Source organism: Mizuhopecten yessoensis, unplaced genomic scaffold (assembly GCF_002113885.1).
Source record: "Mizuhopecten yessoensis strain PY_sf001 unplaced genomic scaffold, ASM211388v2 scaffold10975, whole genome shotgun sequence".
NCBI lineage: Eukaryota > Metazoa > Mollusca > Bivalvia > Pectinida > Pectinidae > Mizuhopecten > Mizuhopecten yessoensis.
In genome coordinates this window covers 715,669-733,100 of record NW_018408815.1, presented here as the reverse complement: position 1 = coordinate 733,100, position 17,432 = coordinate 715,669, and the positions used below count along the sequence as shown (strand labels likewise).

The window sequence follows — 17,432 nt, the reverse complement described above, 5'->3', positions numbered from 1 at the left end:
TTGTAAACTCGGTCTTACAACAAGGACACCTACGCTTTTGACATTTGCATCTTGGGGCAAGTAATATCAATACTGATTCAGGTGTCAATCTGAATACTGATTCAGGTGTCAATCCAGATATGAAGCGTCTATATGCTTTTTGAAAATATCACAAATGCCTTGTGGAAATTTCCAGTTCGGTAAACGTCATTGTAACGTGCATGCGTATAGCTTGTCTGATAGTGGGGTATACGTACTTGAGTCAGTTCTGTTTTAATCGATATCAGACCAGGAAATACCCAGGTTGATTCCGTAAATGTGTAATTATATTTACATTTCCCAGAACAAAAATAGTTTTACTTTCATTTTCATAATTATTATTGAATAATATTTAACCTTACACATACGATTATATTCAAAGTTTGAAATTATCATTAGTGTTATTTTTGTTTGTTTCAGACCTGGTTATCTAAATGAAATCAACATGCATTTTATACATGAATAAATGTATGGAGTATCTATGTTGTAACAAAGTTTAACGATATGTACGAGTAAGCTCCCTTTGTACACGTACATTGTATGATTTCACACAAAAAATGCATTAATATTGTGAATATAATTTAGTCTTGCATTCCATTTGTATAAAATAAACACGGAATGATTGTTTACATCGCCTACCTACATTGCATGATATTGAATATTTCTGGATTAATTAAAGGTAGATACGTAGATACCCAGTCATTTTATAAGCGAAAACATTATAAGTAGATTTAATGATAAAAGACCTCTGTTTCCTATCATTGCTGATCTTTCTAAATATGACGCCAAATATTACGACAAATTGACAAAAGCGGGAACGTAAACCTTTCGGAAATTCATGATTTCGTCTCTTATTTTGGGGGTGGGGGTTGGGGTGGTGGAGTGGTTAACGTTACCCATCCTGGTTTAGACGATGCCTCCTCGATTCATAAAGTTATATCTTAGTATGGACTTCGAAATCTTTTTCATCATTAGTATATTTTTTTCGGAGGACTTATGAATTATCTTTGTATTTTATTGACCGTGTAAATATTTCATTAGTTTGAATATTGTTCTAATTTAGTCGATTTTGAGATCGAACTATAGTTTTGAAAGATACAGGGTATGCACACTACTATGCCTACTTACAGTTTCCGATTCGTAGAGTAATACACTTGACTTGGGTGGGTATGAAGTACGAGTGAAGGGATTTTCATTGAAGGAGGGATTGCAGGTAGGTTGGTTCAATCAATAGGAACTATATGCTAGATTCATAAACAAACATGTCAATGTTAGGTCTATCTTCTTTTACACGAAAAACGAAAAACAGCTTCCATGTATTCCCAGATCTTCATATTCCCTAGATTTACTATTAACACATCAAAAGACAGCTAAATGTCGAGATAAACCTTAGTTTCAATCAATTTGTAAATTAATTGATTGTATGTATTTCAATATCACAAATTAAAGTATCTAAAATGTTTCACTTTAGATACACTGATACACTTTTGTGAAGTGTTTTTATGAAGCAATGACATTGCTCTTTGATATGATTGTATCGTCCAGATATATTTTGTTGTAATATGATACGTTAACTTGCCGTGTTCCGTAATATCTCTACTAGTTGGGTTTTCGTTTAGGTACTGTAACCTGAACGGGTAATTTATTAGCACTATACATTCACAATTTTTTGATAACTAATTGGAAGTAAAAAAGTATCGATTTGTCTAACTTGATTTCTGAACTTTAATGCTGAAGTATATCAGTGCATCCCCGCTTTTCGTACAATTTTCGTTGTAAGCAAGAGCGCATAATTTCATCTGGTGTTAACACGCGCGCGCACGAACACGTGATTACACCTTAAAAGTTTGGAAATAGAAACAGTTAGCCAAAAACGAATTACACTCCGCCATACAGCTGTTCCGTCTTATAAGGACTCATCGGTTATGCTACATGTAAATGCCAAAATGTTGGAAAAATAAATTGTCCAAACTACAGTAAAACAAAAGGGCAGGTGCGAAGACCCCTTAATTATAAATTGACAACGTATATGAATACTGGTTAATTTCAAAAGAAATATTCTGTAAAGTGTGTATACTATGAATCATGTCACTACTCAAAAGGGAAAATGTGGCCAGCAAGGTTACAGCAAACCTGGAGATTAAATTGCAAAATGAGCATTACACATACACAGGTGTTTACACCTTTAGAATTAGGTAATAGATACGAAACTGTCGGAGACATGAAAGTAAGACATTTACATTTACAACTGCCCCACATTTAAACGGTACTGTGTATTCAGTAACATGCATTTTCGTATACTAAATAATATAATCATTGTAAGTAATACGTCTATCTGGTGTATGTCAAACCACTCCGTCTGCTATATAACAAGGTGTCTGATATTCATACACACAGAAATCACAACATCTCTACTCTCTGTGAGCCTGCCAAGCCATTCCCGTCAAGGTACATTACCCCCACTAACAAACACTGGAGGTCAAAGGGCATGACTATTCTACCTTAAAGTAAGGCAGACATAACGTAGTCTCGTTCAACCAGACGCTTGATCACTTGTAATTCAAGAGTCTGGTCAAACACAGCGCACTAACATTATCGCCACCAGAGGGCAGTATTTCTACTTTCGTTTCCGGACGTTATGTCAACGCCATTAAGCATTTCAATGAATAATGAAATTAATGAAAAAAGTTACCTACTGTACACATGCATTCCTGAAGTACCCGTGTATTCACTTTTATCGAGAACAATATAAGAAAATGTGTCAAATCTCCAGAATAATGCCATATATTTCCATTGAATAAATCATAGCTAAGCACAAAGCCAACAAGGCTGACTGAAGTTTGAAAAAAGCATGCAAAGCAAGTGAGATTTTACCTGTGCACCATTCACAACACCTTCAAGTTCTCACTCAGGTAATCTGGCTTGACTTGTATCAATATATAGCCTTGTTAGCTTCATGAATTATTGTAAAATATCCAATGAAAATACATGAAATCATTCTTTGTGAAGCATTTTCTTACATTTTTCTCGGTAATAGTGAAAACATTGATACTTCAGGAATGCATATACAGGTAATTTTTTAATGAATTAAAATATTGAATGTAATTTTGGGCCACTCAAATTCTGACTTCAAAAGTTAAAAAGGGTGTGTCAACCTTTGACCAATGAAAATGTTTACCAGAATCTCGGTAAGCCTCGTTATGATGTCACAAATCAATAGCACTGCGTTTTACCAGACTCTCTATTCGGCGTAGCTTGCGGAGGCAATACGAGTCTGGTTGAACGAGACTATATAACAAGGTGTCTGATAAAATCACAACATCTCTACTCTGTATGAGCCGGCCAAGCCATTCCCGTCAAGGTACATTACCCCCACTAACAAACACTGGAGGTCAAAGGGCATGACTATCCTACCTTAAAGTAAGGCAGACAAAACGCTGAGAAGCCGGAAGAGTATGTAGAAGTGAATTCTTCTTTCATACACACGAGATCAAGCAACAAGAAATAAAAAGATATTTCATACAAGGATTGAAGTTTGTTGTAGCTGTCGAGAAATATTTGATTGTTACACACCTCAAGGCAAGTGGTACATTTATAAGCTATCCTTATTTAGATATGCCTGTTCACTGATGTGTACAAGATATAATACTCGTAGCCATTTGTTCAATGAGCTTAAACAGGCATTTATGCCAAATAACTTAACATAGCGTCATAAAGAAAAGATCTGCCTCAATATCTTCCGAGAAATCCTCAGAATTACCTATATTACGTCCGATATGGTCTTTGTAAACTCGGTCTTACAACAAGGACACCTACGCTTTTGACATTTGCATCTTGGGGCAAGTAATATCAATACTGATTCAGGTGTATTTGTTCACTGAAGTGTACATACAGGTGAGAATAATGTTACACTCTGGCAGTATATATTCAATCCAGACGGCGCTTTTGTTAAATGTTTTTACAATTTTACATATATCTGACCGTATCTATCGGTAAAGAAACGTTATAAATATTCTTCCGTTATCGTTCCGGGGAAAACATGCAAAGAGATTCATTAAATGATTAACATGATTTTAAATGATTTACAACCTTTAAAACCTTTTCGAGAAAATTGAATAGACCGATATGTAATAGCTGCTATAGTTGTAACGTGATCCAAAGTATACATCCATGTAATCCATACATCTGTTTGTAAGTATTTGATTTAATTAGGCTTATCTGTATTGTATTGTATTAATAATTAATAAATTATTAATGAATGTAGTAAATACATTTATATTGTAAGTTTTGTTTTCAGTATAGTGTTTAAAGATCACTTAAGAGGCAGTTGTAAATATGAATAGAATGTATCCCCCGAGACACTGACATATACATGTATATATACCTGATTGAATGCATTGAGGCGAAATTCTAGGTTATAGGTTTATTATTCATGTGTGTATGATCGCATTATTTCAGACGAGGTTCTATATTGTTTATTTGTTGAAATTAGGCAGTATGTTTCTATCGCTTTTTCACTCCAGTCTTATGTTTTAAGACATTGACCAGACATGATTTAAAACCACAAAGATACGCTTACTAGTTTCACTTAAGCAATACCTATCTCAACACATTTAGCAAGAGATGTATAATGGACCCAGGCCGTGAACATGACATTAAAAAGGTCAGTAAGTCGAGAAATAGAGTTCAACCTTTTTCTCGTCACAAAGATGACTGTGATCTACATAATGTTGGTATCAGATGAAGGAATATAGAGTAGATTGTCTAGTATATCTAATGATTCATCAAGCTTTTAAAAATACGAATGATGCTCAACGATTTGCTGGCAAAACCGATTCGATGTACAGAGGTATGGCGGAAAACTGCTTGTATTTCCCTAAGTCGGCATTTATGAAAACGGGTAAACAAATTAAGGAATAAAACATTTCGTGTATCAAAAATGCATACAAAAGATATAGAACCAATTGAATAAGAATTTTTAAACTGCTGAGAAATTAGGTATTGCTAATATGATACTGCAAATGTAGCCATTTACACTATATCTATGAAAGTGATGGGGTTTCCCGGACCAAAAAAAATACTTTTGAATAAACTTTTTGTGACCTTGATGTAATATGCAAAAACAAATCGTATTACGGAAAAGTGGTCCTACTTTGGGAAAGTGCTGAAATAATGAAAAACAGGGTTGATCAAGTTTCTCTAAACTGCGACAGGTGTTTCTCGGGTTAGTAATAATTTCGTTACTATTTAGTGCGACATACTTCTATCAAAGCATGTCAACAAATCCCTGCACACGTGTACAGTACAGCTTTGATGAAATTTATGAACTGTTTGACCCTCCAACTGGCAAACTAATTATATCTAGTGCTCAAACACCAACAAATAATGTCGAAATACCAAATATGTGGGATTTGTTGCGTCAGAATAAAAAAAAGGCCCAAGCAAGAAAAATGAACTGTTGTTATCGGAAATATTTTACCGAAAATGCGGGAAAACTTATCAGCGAGGACAGCCTCATTTGCTTGAAATGTCATCTATGTCAATCGTGAGGAACCAGACCTTGTTCATNAGATTATCGCCCGAGACCGGATATTATCTCAGAACTCACTCTGAATGCTACCGATTTACCGAACGCAGGTAGTAGTGATAAAAATTAAATCCGTTCAAAACTGTTTCGTATAGATTGCACGATCTTGTATTACATATAACGTATACTTTGTTACAAATCAATATAAATAACGTGAAATAAGCATTGTGTTGAGCCTTTATCGTTAAACGCATGTATTAATAGCCATGTTTACAATAATCTATTCTTAGACACAGGATTCCGATATAGCTACCTGTACAAAAATACCTGAGTACGCGTCATTACAGTACACGGTTGGATGCGCGCACTAGCGTAACATAACTTTGGGGAAATAGGCATAGCAGCCCGCCATACCTCTTTAAAGTTTTTAATAAATTTCTGAACATTCTCGTATAAAGTCATAAAGATAACGGTAATATTAGTTAGGATGGTTATGCAGCTGAAAAGACAGTGAGTTATACATTTTATTCGCGGTCCCTTATTTCCACTGATTTGCAGAAATATTGTCAACTTTTTGGAATCTTTATGTATTTTTCGCAGGTTTCAGTTTCGATGGCTAGGTTTTTCGAGGATAAAAAAATATATCCGCGAAATTTGTAAAAAAGAAAAAAGAATCCAACCCCACGAAATTTACGGATGGAAATGCTTCTTTACTTTTTCAACTGCTTAGAGAATTATTTTTTTTATGGATTTAGTGCTTGTCAAAAAGTAAAGACTTCAGTTTTATCACAAAAAAATAAATCGCTATCATGTTGCTTGAGCAACAGTTACTATTAAATAAATCTCTATCTTTTTCTGCACATGGAAACTATAATGTAAGGCATATTATAGTTCTACTTAACACATAAACTTTATTTTCCCGGCAAATTACATTTCCAAGAACACTTTATTCTTTTTTTTTCAAACCATAATTATACAATATCAGTTTTATGTTTAAGATGTTGTTTGGTACTACACCTATCTATAACATAAATAAACATAACAAATCTATTAACCACAGCTGAGAAGAACAAAAATAGCATTAAAATAAACATCACTAACCTATAAAATTAGAAGGCTAAGCTGAGTGTCCGTAAAAATACACGTTTACTGCACCAAACTGTGAAGTGTTCCGTCAAATCCAGGAAACTATAGAGGTCATCAATAATTGAGTGATAGTGCAAAATGCTTTATCAGGGTAGACATCGACCTTTCATAGCTAGTAATCGGGTTATAAAGACGACTGTTACATATCTTATAAGTAGGATAAGATATATTTATGGAAAATTTGATTTGGTAGTATATTTTTACACCTAATACTTAAAACCTGCGTTGGAGTTGGGACGTGTTAGTATCTAAGTCTGTCGTTCGAATAGTTCACATATATATGTTGCTCCCTTTACATGAGCAAGTAAATATAATTCTAAATGGATAAAGGGATAATATTATGTCGACATACCTCACTGATTCCATCACGTTTCAATACGTATCCACGGGTATTACAAGAATGTTTCAAATTGCTATCACAAATAGGTTTAATTAAGGCCTTCTAGCAATGCAGTCATCCAAATCGAGTGACTTTAAGGGTAGATTTATGACTACTATTAAAAGTGACGTCATCGATGTGTATCAATTGATGACAGCGTCATTTTTAAAGTAACACCAAACATTTAAATCATCATGGCATATTCTAAAATTAGTGTACGTAGCATATCTAATTTGTCTTTGTGTAGTTGTAATGCAGAAATGATAAACTATTAGAAGTCGTCTCCTAAACAACATCATTTAACTGTATACATGAGATATATTTTGGAGATCAGTTTTACTGTGAGAACGATGTGGTCTCGTCCAAATGACAGTAATGTATTCCTACCATGGCCCATGCTATTTAAGGAATGTCACATAACGAATTTTACACGACTTTCCTATATTTTCGTCTCGATTTCATTAGACATTTACTTGAACTAATATAGACAGATACGTATAGTGATCGTCTTGTGATACTGATATCATCATGAAGAAAAGGCAGTACCAAATGTATGACACTTACGTCATAATTATTCAAATAAACATGTATTGTGTTTTTCTTAACATACAAAATGTTTTAAAACTGAGAGCATATCTGTGAAGATTTGTTTACTTAACAATGCAGTTCTTCAATAATATACTGAACAAAAAAAGAAACGCACAAAGTTGCAGTACACCTTAGCTGTAAGGAAATAATGGAATATTTAGTCAGGTATTACATCAAGAACGATCTCCCTTCTCAACAATCTACCCTAAAATCAGCCAAGCGTGACGATGTCATTGTGTGACTTTGTGAGCTTCTTTAGTCCAAAACACGCGGCGTGATCAAGCCAAGCCGGAGTTTTTCAAACAAATAATCTCAACGGATTCAAGTTCAGCCACATTAGACAAGACAAGACAGGGCGATTCGATTGTCGCACTTGCGCAACAGATTCAAGACTGCTGTAGAAACTGCGTCGCATACCTTAGGTACTCATGGCAGACCCATTAGTCCTCAAACTGACACGAACCGCTTGCGTGCCGAGAGAATCATAGGCGCCGACCTTATGTCGGGCCACCTCTGACACCACGGATGCGGCAAGTGCGTCTTGACTGGATGCGCAGACATGGCCCGAATAGGTTTTGGATGCGTCGATGGAGGCGTGTGATGTTCACCGACGAGTCTAGATTCTGTCTGTATCGCTCAGACGGAAGAAAAAGGGTATTTCGCAGACGCGGTGAGCGTTTCGCCGACGCATGCGTGGTTGAACGCGATAGATTCGATGGGGCTTCTGTAATGGTTTGGGGAGGCATCTCCCATGGAGTAAAATCCCCCTTAGTGGTCCTGGATCAAAACCTCAATGCCGTTCGATACAGAGACCAGATCCTCCAACCACATGTCCTTCCACTTCTCAGACGTCATAACCTAATTTTCCAGCAAGACAATGCTCGACCGCATGTTGCCAGAGNGCGTATTAGGAAACGTCAAAACTCCCCAACTAACCGCGCCCAGTTGATCGGAGCATTAACACAAGAATGGAACAACAATCCCTTAAGGCGAATAAATGTTGTCATGAATTCAATGCATAAGAGAATCCGTGCAGGGATTCGTGCAAAAGTGCCCACACCAGGTACTGAAGTGTCATTTTGTTTTTCGTGGGTATCCCACTTTGAGTAACTACTGATGACACGAGTGACGTCACACAGACTTTTCGTCTACAGTATTGTAAATAGTAGACTTGTCCCTTCATATTGATATAATATTTTTTACAAATTTCCCAAAATATCATAGGCTATTGATTGCATAATTTAATTGTGCGTTTCTTTTTTTGTTCAGTATAAATTATTTTTAAGATCTATTAATTTTGTAACTGAGTAAAAGTTAAAATGATCAATTCACACCCGACCATAATATGAATGATACATTTGTTGATAGAGTATGACGAACCATTTATATACATTATATTATGTTTTACTTACGTCACTTGTTTTGTCTCATTTTGTTCGTACGTCAACAATAAGGCTCAAGGTTAAGTTTTTCATCGAAATGCACTATATGCCCCGTCTTACCTCAGCGCGAATGCCATTTTAAACAAATGATTTTTTTGCCGATCATATGTCCGAGAATTTAAACACAACTAATGCCCACTCAGCTAAACTGGTGTTATAACACCCACTCAGCTAGACCGGATGAAGCAACCGCTCATTTTGATTGATGTAAAAATGACAAGTCATTCATATCGAAAAAGAAACAAACACTTGTTTTAATTGATTCAATAACAACCAGTTATCTAGATACAATATCTAGATACTAATAACAAACTGTTATTTATATAACAAACGTAAGAACCACTTACTTTTTTGATGGATGTTATAACAACCAGTTGTTTAGACTGAAATATAAACAACCACTCATTTTGGTTGATGAAATAACAACCACTCGGTGAGATCAATGTCATGACGTCCACTCATCTAGATTCATATAGCAACATTCAATATCACAAGTCCAGTTTCTATTGCTTCAGGTGATATATATAAGTGTAATTAATGTTTGGCATGCTTTATCTATTACCAAATGTTAAAGGTATACTCACCTGTATGTTTGTGTGTGTGTGTACATTCATCTTTTATATTGAAATAATGTATGGTCATTCACAATTTGTCTTCTTTTTACATCCATGACAATTCGATATGTCTAAATAAATATATCTCTGTCAAACCCCCTGTTTCTAGATGTTGTCTACTCTCATGCTTCATAGTGTTGTTAATTTTCAATGTTTAGATGAAAAAGAAACACAAGAAGGACAAGAAAGAAAAGAAGGAAAAGAAAAAAGACAAAAAGAGCAAAGAAAATGGATATTCAAAAGACGATTTGTATCTGTTTGAGCTTAGTGACGCTCAGAGTGCAAGTACTCCCAACATCAAAAATCTGCCAGAAGAGAGTGTTCCTCTTCGTCCATCCCACCGCTCAAAAAGTCTCGACGAGCTCAGGGATGAGGCACAAGAAATAACAGACATTATGATGGACAATATGGTTAAAATCAGAGATAGAGAAGGAAAACTCGACGATCTCTGTGAGAAAGCGGAGAGCCTTAACGCATCGGTAAACAATCGTTACTATAGTTCATTAGGTTACAAGTTCTTTAGAAGTTAAAGCATGAGCTGCCTCTGTGTTAATAATTGTATATAACTGCTTTACGATAGGATATGTATAATATTCTTCTTCGTAAATATTTACTTAATATTTACATTTATTAATTTTAGATACATGCTATAATATCAGGAAATTTGCTATGAATGAATGCTCTTTTTTATAAATAAATCTGTATTTCATGAAGGGGTACTATATATTATGAATGATAACTATCTGAATGAGTAGAACAGCCCTTTTGATACTTACCACCGTAATATGGCATGCATTAAACACTGAACAACCAGTAAACAATTTGAAAGTTTTTAACGACGTTAACTCAAAAATGACGATAAATAGATGATATGTAGTAAAAGGTTTTAAACTATAATACAGGTTAACATGGAAAAAGAGCGCGGCAGGGGTCGGTTCTAAGTCCTTATAATGTTTTATTTCGAAATTTAAAGTAAAGGAGAAAAATGAAATTTCTACAAATCTTTCTAATAAGTCTAAAAATTAAATTGTATTGCCCTCTGGGATATTTATTTAATCAGCAGTGACACCTTCCTAGAATATCATGCTATTTATTTATACCAGAGGCAAGCTGTACGTGTGTATTATTCATTTGTAAATGAAAAGTTCGTGTTATCCAGAATCAACCATTTATTAAATTACTGACACACATCAAACATATGATTAGAAATGTTCTTATCAAAACATTTGACACTTTCTTGGTTAGCTTAAAATAAGTGTGGCGTTAATCGTCAGTGGGAGAGTAATTGGAACAATGTTATTAAACTTGATTTCATATGAAGTGAATATGACAAAACCTGAACCACTGTTTTCTATTCAAAGCCTATTTAACTTAAAACTGATTGAACATCATATAAAAAAAAAATCAAAATAGAAGTAATTGTACAGACCTGTATTCAAAATAGTTACTTTTAAAAAGACAATCAAACAGGGTGAAATTATCGAAAATCGTGTTTTGAACTAATGTGTTGGTTGGTAAGCTAACTATGCTTTGAGTGAGTTAACCTTGATCTGACAGCTAGTTCTACATACAAATTCCATACGTTTACCACGGGTTAGTCATTCAGGCGTAGTGTCTGTCACAGATCTCATTGATTACTCAAAACTATACATAAAAGGGTAACGACTGGTGTGGACGTTTGGTTACTTTCCAGTGTAAATTTTCATGAAGTTATTTAAATGCTTGACTGAGTAAAGGGGCAGCGGAATGGCATAGTTTATCTTGTTAAACATTGGTTGACTATTATACACAATATTAAACTGTTTTCATTTGTTTATTACAGACGGAGATGTTCCAGAGGACCTCGGTGCGTATACGAAGAAAACAATGGTGGAAAAATAAGAAAATGACAATATTATTGATAGTTGTTGGTGCATGCTTTTTGATTCTGTTTACTGTTATTATAACACTTAGTGCCTCAGGCAATATCTAACCATCTTTTCAAATGCACTGGTATAGTGTACCTCGCACATTAATATGTTCATATGTTTGTATTGGACATAATCATACAAGTAATACGTAATGCATGAGTCTAATAAACACCTGTATATGTGTAACCCTGGTAAATACTAGCCGCAATATATCGCTCGGTATAGAGAACTTCTCTTTAGCTCGATCGGTTGAGCGTTAGACTAGTAAGCCAGAAGTCCCGGGTTCGATCCCATGCGGAGGTAGTGATTTATATTTAATAAATCATGCGCTCTGTTACATATGTTTTATAGTGTATAAGATGGCTGCTGTTCCAAGTACGCTTTGTTAAGACATAAAGTATTTCTATGATCATTCAGTTATGTTTCACGTTCGACATGTTAAAACAGTTGTGTTGATCGACCGTTGAAACGTGTCATAACCTTATTTTGTTGATAGCAGGCTAATATTATCAGCAGGTTACTTATTGAGAGTTAGTTATTAGAATTATTAAGCTGTCCCCAACAACGGAATGGTAACTCGAATAAGTAAACCGCTGTTAGCAGCTGATTTGTGATTCGAATAACTAAACCGCTACCTGCATCGGATCAGTACTCGCAGTAATGAACCTGTTGATAGTAGGTAATAAACATCAAACCAAGAGAACAACGACTTTGTACATTCTGTAACGCTAATGATGTTTAAGATGAATTCCATTTTATACTTAATTGCAAATTTTATGAGGATTTTAGGCATGAATATATTAAACCTTATTTTTACAAACGACAAAGTGTTTTCAAGTTAATAGAACTGTTCAATACCAAAATCGTTAAAGATCTAAATAACCTAGGCAAATTTTTGCATTTAAGTACAAAACGACGAAATAATATTGTTTAACTAAATATAATACTGCATGTTCTGTATGTTATACCCACATACAGGTATATTGTGTTTTAATAATCTATGTTATGCATTGTACACTATTGCATCAACTGTAATTTGTGTTATACATTGTGATATCTTGTACATATGGTTGTCTACTCTCCGATGTGTTGTAAACATAAGGAAATAAAGAATCTGAAACATCAAGGATAGTCAGAATTTTAAGTGACGAATCAGCTGTTGGCAGCGGTTTACTTCTTAAAAAAAGTAACTCGAAATTATTAACCTGTTGGTGTTTAGTGATAGGTTTTTCAAATAAATTAGAAGTAGCATGTCAGAACTTAAAAACAAAAACCGGATCCACTGGCAGCGGTTTAGTTATTTGAATCGTCAATCCGCTGCTGGTAATGGTTAACGTCAGTCCTCTTGTGTGATTTGGTCGCTAAGCTTAAGACGTGCTCAAACCGTATATTTTGGCAGTTAAGAAGTGATATGTCACTTTATGCATTGATGACCATTAATATTAGTTTTTTACCGTTTTGTTTTGTACAACCAATAGGACTGTTCGAGTACGACTAGCTATAATCCCTGTTTATTGATAAGTCAGTAAGATTAGGTATACGCTTGGTGCTTATGGCCGTTAAACGTGCTATTTAGCTTAATTGTATTAATTGCCGTTAAGATGAGTTATACTGTGCCTTATTGTGTTCATTGGAGGCTAGACTTCATTTCACTGTGCTGTTTGGCTGTTATGCGTGCCGTCTGATCTTATTGCATTGTTGGACGTTAGGACATTATAAGACTAGATGCGTGTATTCTAAGAATGCTTGAAATCAAAATCATATGTCAGAAGGAAACATTGGACATTATTGTATTTTAAACCGGTGCTGAATGTATTGCAATGATTATGTATACCAATACTATTAACAGTCCACGAATAACTACACATTTATTGTGAACTTCATTATCACGTCTTCCCCTTTCTTTTGGTGCTTCCTCTGTTCATAATGGTTCTGTTCTATTGTGTAGATGATTTGGAATGAAGTTTGTGCTATCAATTATCGATAGATATGGTCGAATCAAATCGATTGTTGTACATGTACGTTTCGTGAGTTTAGCCTCATATATACACAAAGGGAGGCAACCGCTACTCAATTGGAAAAGTAACCAATAGATTTAGGAATTCAATTAATAAAAATTAGTGGACAATATGTAAAAATTCTAAGATATAGGGTGAACATAATCATTTGAGAAAAAAATGAGTTATTATCTGTTTTATTTATTTTTGACGTTAACAGTTATTATTTATCAAAAGTGATATGAGTCGCCAAAAGTAAGAACAAAGTTCGTCATATTCAATTGGTATTTGCCGGTTTTTTGAATAGAGAAAATTATCTATGACCACCAACGTTAAAATATATTGATATCATAAAAGTCACAATATTTTTCATAGAAATACATGTATATTTTAAGTTTAACTTTATTATAAGTGACTTAAATGCTTTGTAAATACAAAATAAACATTCATATATTATGAAACCTTATAATGTTTTTTTATTATATGTTTGACATTGGAATGATTACATTACAAAGGCGTGATTAACAAGAAATACGTTCTCAGCATGTTTGCCGCTCGTCTGTTCGACTTTTTTGTGTTATATGGCACATTGTTAGCCCTTTTGGCGAGTATTTCCTCATCAGTATGCGAAGCGAAACGTTTTGCCATTTTGTAAACAGCGAAGCAGACGACGAATGCGAGTTGTCTCCCGACACGTGACCCGTATACCCCTTGTAAAATCACGTGATTCTATCGTATTACTGCTGAGAATCACGTGACATAACCGTATACCCCCTGGTATTTTCGTATACCCCCTGAGATTTACGAATGCGGTTTGGTACACTGTAGTTTTTAACCAATCAGATTCCTAGATTTTTCTCAAAGGGGTAATAAGTTGTGTTTGTCTAGTGTATATAACGCAATTGTCACGTGTAATACATTGTATTTGTCAAATGAATTATTCATAACGCTAATTTTCTGGTTGCTATTTCACATTGTTTTAAAGGGGTGAATTGTGTTTAACGCGAAAACCATTCAATTTTTAATGATAACAATGATTAAAGTAACGGGACTTAGATATGTTACTTTAGAAGAATGTGGGAATTTGAAGCGTACTATTTGACGCCAGGTTTTAATGACGTCACGCTGGACAACAACGAAGAGCGCCATTTTGAATGGGGATTTTAATGTAATTTTGCCGTTTGCTGCTATTATCTATTAAAATTTCTGAACAAAAAAGATATTAGTGGTGTATTTATGAAAATACAATAATGTATGTATCAAAACAGTCACTAATTTTGCCGTCGCTTCATCTGAACTTGAAACTGTAAATCTTGGCAGTGTAGAGAAAGTGCTGTTCTGATTAGACAATAATAAGTGTGACATTTTCGCTTGTGGATTTATAAATAAGTAAATCTTAACTGCAGTGAAGAGGAAAGATTTTATCAAACGTATAATTCATCATAGTTCACTTTTGAAAAGTTATATCATATCCTTTTGTAGAAAGTATGCAGCCTCAATTTACTAGACTGCTTTAACGCTTGGGGAAGCACGGGAAGTGGACACAAGTGTTTACATATCAAACCAATGCGGTCGTTCCCGGCGCTTAGGGGTTTTAAAAGAAAAAAAGAAAAAAGCAATTTTAAACTTTGAAGCCCGGATGTAACATAATATTGCAGGACACTGGAGTAGACGAGGAAAACCACTGTGGTCGGGCAGGTGACCCTTACCTTTTAACGTACGATAAGAGAAAACGAATACCAGTTGTTTTGTGCTAAAGAAAGCGGTTCACATCTGAAAACCTCAAAGTGGTCCTGTTTGTTTGCTTAGAAGAAATTTCAAACAAAAAATGTATAATTTTCTAATATCGACTTTTTTGGAAACAAAATAGCGAAATGGCATAGCGAATGCTATAACCATTTTTTAAATTATTTTTAATATTTAGAAAATACGTCCTGAAAAACTTATTATCTTCGTTGCTATATGTATTAATCACTTCAGAAAAAAGGCAATTATGATGAATAAGTCATACATCTGTACATTCATTTTTAAATATAAAAAGGCTATCCCAACCTATAAACTGATAACAAAATAATCAATATATTCAAGCTCTTAAAGGAATGTTTTGTGATATGACTTTATCGCTTGAGAATAATTGAAAAAGGAATCTCATCTGATTTTTGCACGATTTCATTGTATGTACTTTATTGACTTATATGTGGAATGGTTCACCCGCTGTTACAGGACGGTCACTTTGGTTGCTTACGTTTTCTTGCTTTGCGATCATGACTGTGCCTTACAAACATTACGCCTTTCATAGCAAACGCAAAAAGTACACCTGTCCGCGGGTACATCTATTTATAAATTTATAGTAGGAGTAGAGATAGGTAGCAAATAGATGAAGACAATGCGTGGTATAAAGGTGGTTAGTTATGACCATAGCGATGCTGATTGTATTCAGATATTCACATCATCAATCTTGCAGAAGTTCGAAAAGAATTGCTCATTTGAGCTGATATGTTTGGAATGCCCTTTGTTAATAAAACACCCATGTCATTGTTTTTTCACAGGACATGTTTACCACGTCAGAGATCAGTGTGAACTCTTGTTTACAACAACAGATAACCAAATGTTAGCTGCGTTAAGGGCATTATTTATACAGCTTGCCAATATTGACAAGGTACTGGGTTGGTCGAGATGTTCTTTTAGGGACATGTCTTAGTGTGAGACATCTAATTTCTATTCATGACATTGTCTTTACAGATTTGGATAAAATCCACTGCTTTGTTACTGCTGATAACAAACAACTCAGACGGTGTGTCATACACAGACATTGTCAGTCTACACAGAACGACTAACAAAACAAAGTGATCTTTGTTGAATGGTCTACTTTTTTAGGGCAACAAGTTGTAGTACCATTGCATACATGTAAGATTCTGATAGGTGACCTCAATTTCCAACTCGGCGACCAAAACGATGTTGTTGCTCCTCGGCTTTCCAAGCTCTTAGTCTGGTGCGATATGTTAAGACAGGACGCATTGTAAAATCCAGTAAACTACATTTGTAGATCTAATTCCTAGGTGTTCAGCTAAGCTATACCTGGAAGTCATTCCTATGATTACCTGGGTTATGTTAAGTCATCGGCAGAACAAATAAATCATTGTAAATGAAGAAATCATATGCTAGATTTCTGTTGACAAGCCATGGTTTTAGAGAGAGATGATAAACAACTAATGTCCGTCATTAAGTTTGCCATTTTTATCAAATTGGGTTCAATTGTCTTTGGTGCAACCAGTGTTAACCGCAATCTGCAATTGAGTCTCAAACGAGACACTATACAGAGACGGTCCTCTCAACTGTACGCAATAATATCGCGGCAGCCTCGGATGACGAGTGCAGGGTAGTGTCTGTACTACATGACCCTGACACTGACTTTGACGTCATTTATAATGATGTTCTTTTGAAGAGTTTGGTTTACTCTTACAAAGTGCCTCATGACGTCTTCTGCTGAACCCTATCATATTTAAGACGACAGTATAATGCCATAGGGGGATCATATCTGACGATAACATCCGTTTTGGAGTTCTACCGACAGACAGACAGGGACAGACTGATTTCAGTATTCCACTGATATTGTTGTCAATGATACAAATGAAGGAAAGCAGAACATTATTTGATACAATGTATGTAACTGGCTTTCAATGTAAATTGTCTATAACAATAAACCAAATACAAAATTTAACAAATACTAGATGATTTTTATATTTGCACAATTCATGATACAGCAAAAGATAAGTAAGAATTATGATATAAAGACTTTCTGTCTCTGGTG

General features: G+C 34.8%; 1 protein-coding gene across 1 annotated transcript; it reads left to right on the top strand.

Annotated features, from left to right (window-relative positions):
• Window positions 1–3,226: 3,226 nt before the first annotated feature.
• LOC110464241 (vesicle-associated membrane protein 3-like) lies at window positions 3,227–11,884 on the top strand. The gene is made up of 3 exons (XM_021519349.1): window positions 3,227–3,597; window positions 9,873–10,193; window positions 11,537–11,884. Exons 2-3 carry the CDS (start codon window positions 9,873–9,875, stop codon window positions 11,684–11,686), a joined length of 471 nt encoding a protein of 156 aa, XP_021375024.1. The 5' UTR covers window positions 3,227–3,597; the 3' UTR covers window positions 11,687–11,884.
• The last annotated feature ends 5,548 nt before the right edge of the window (window positions 11,885–17,432 follow it).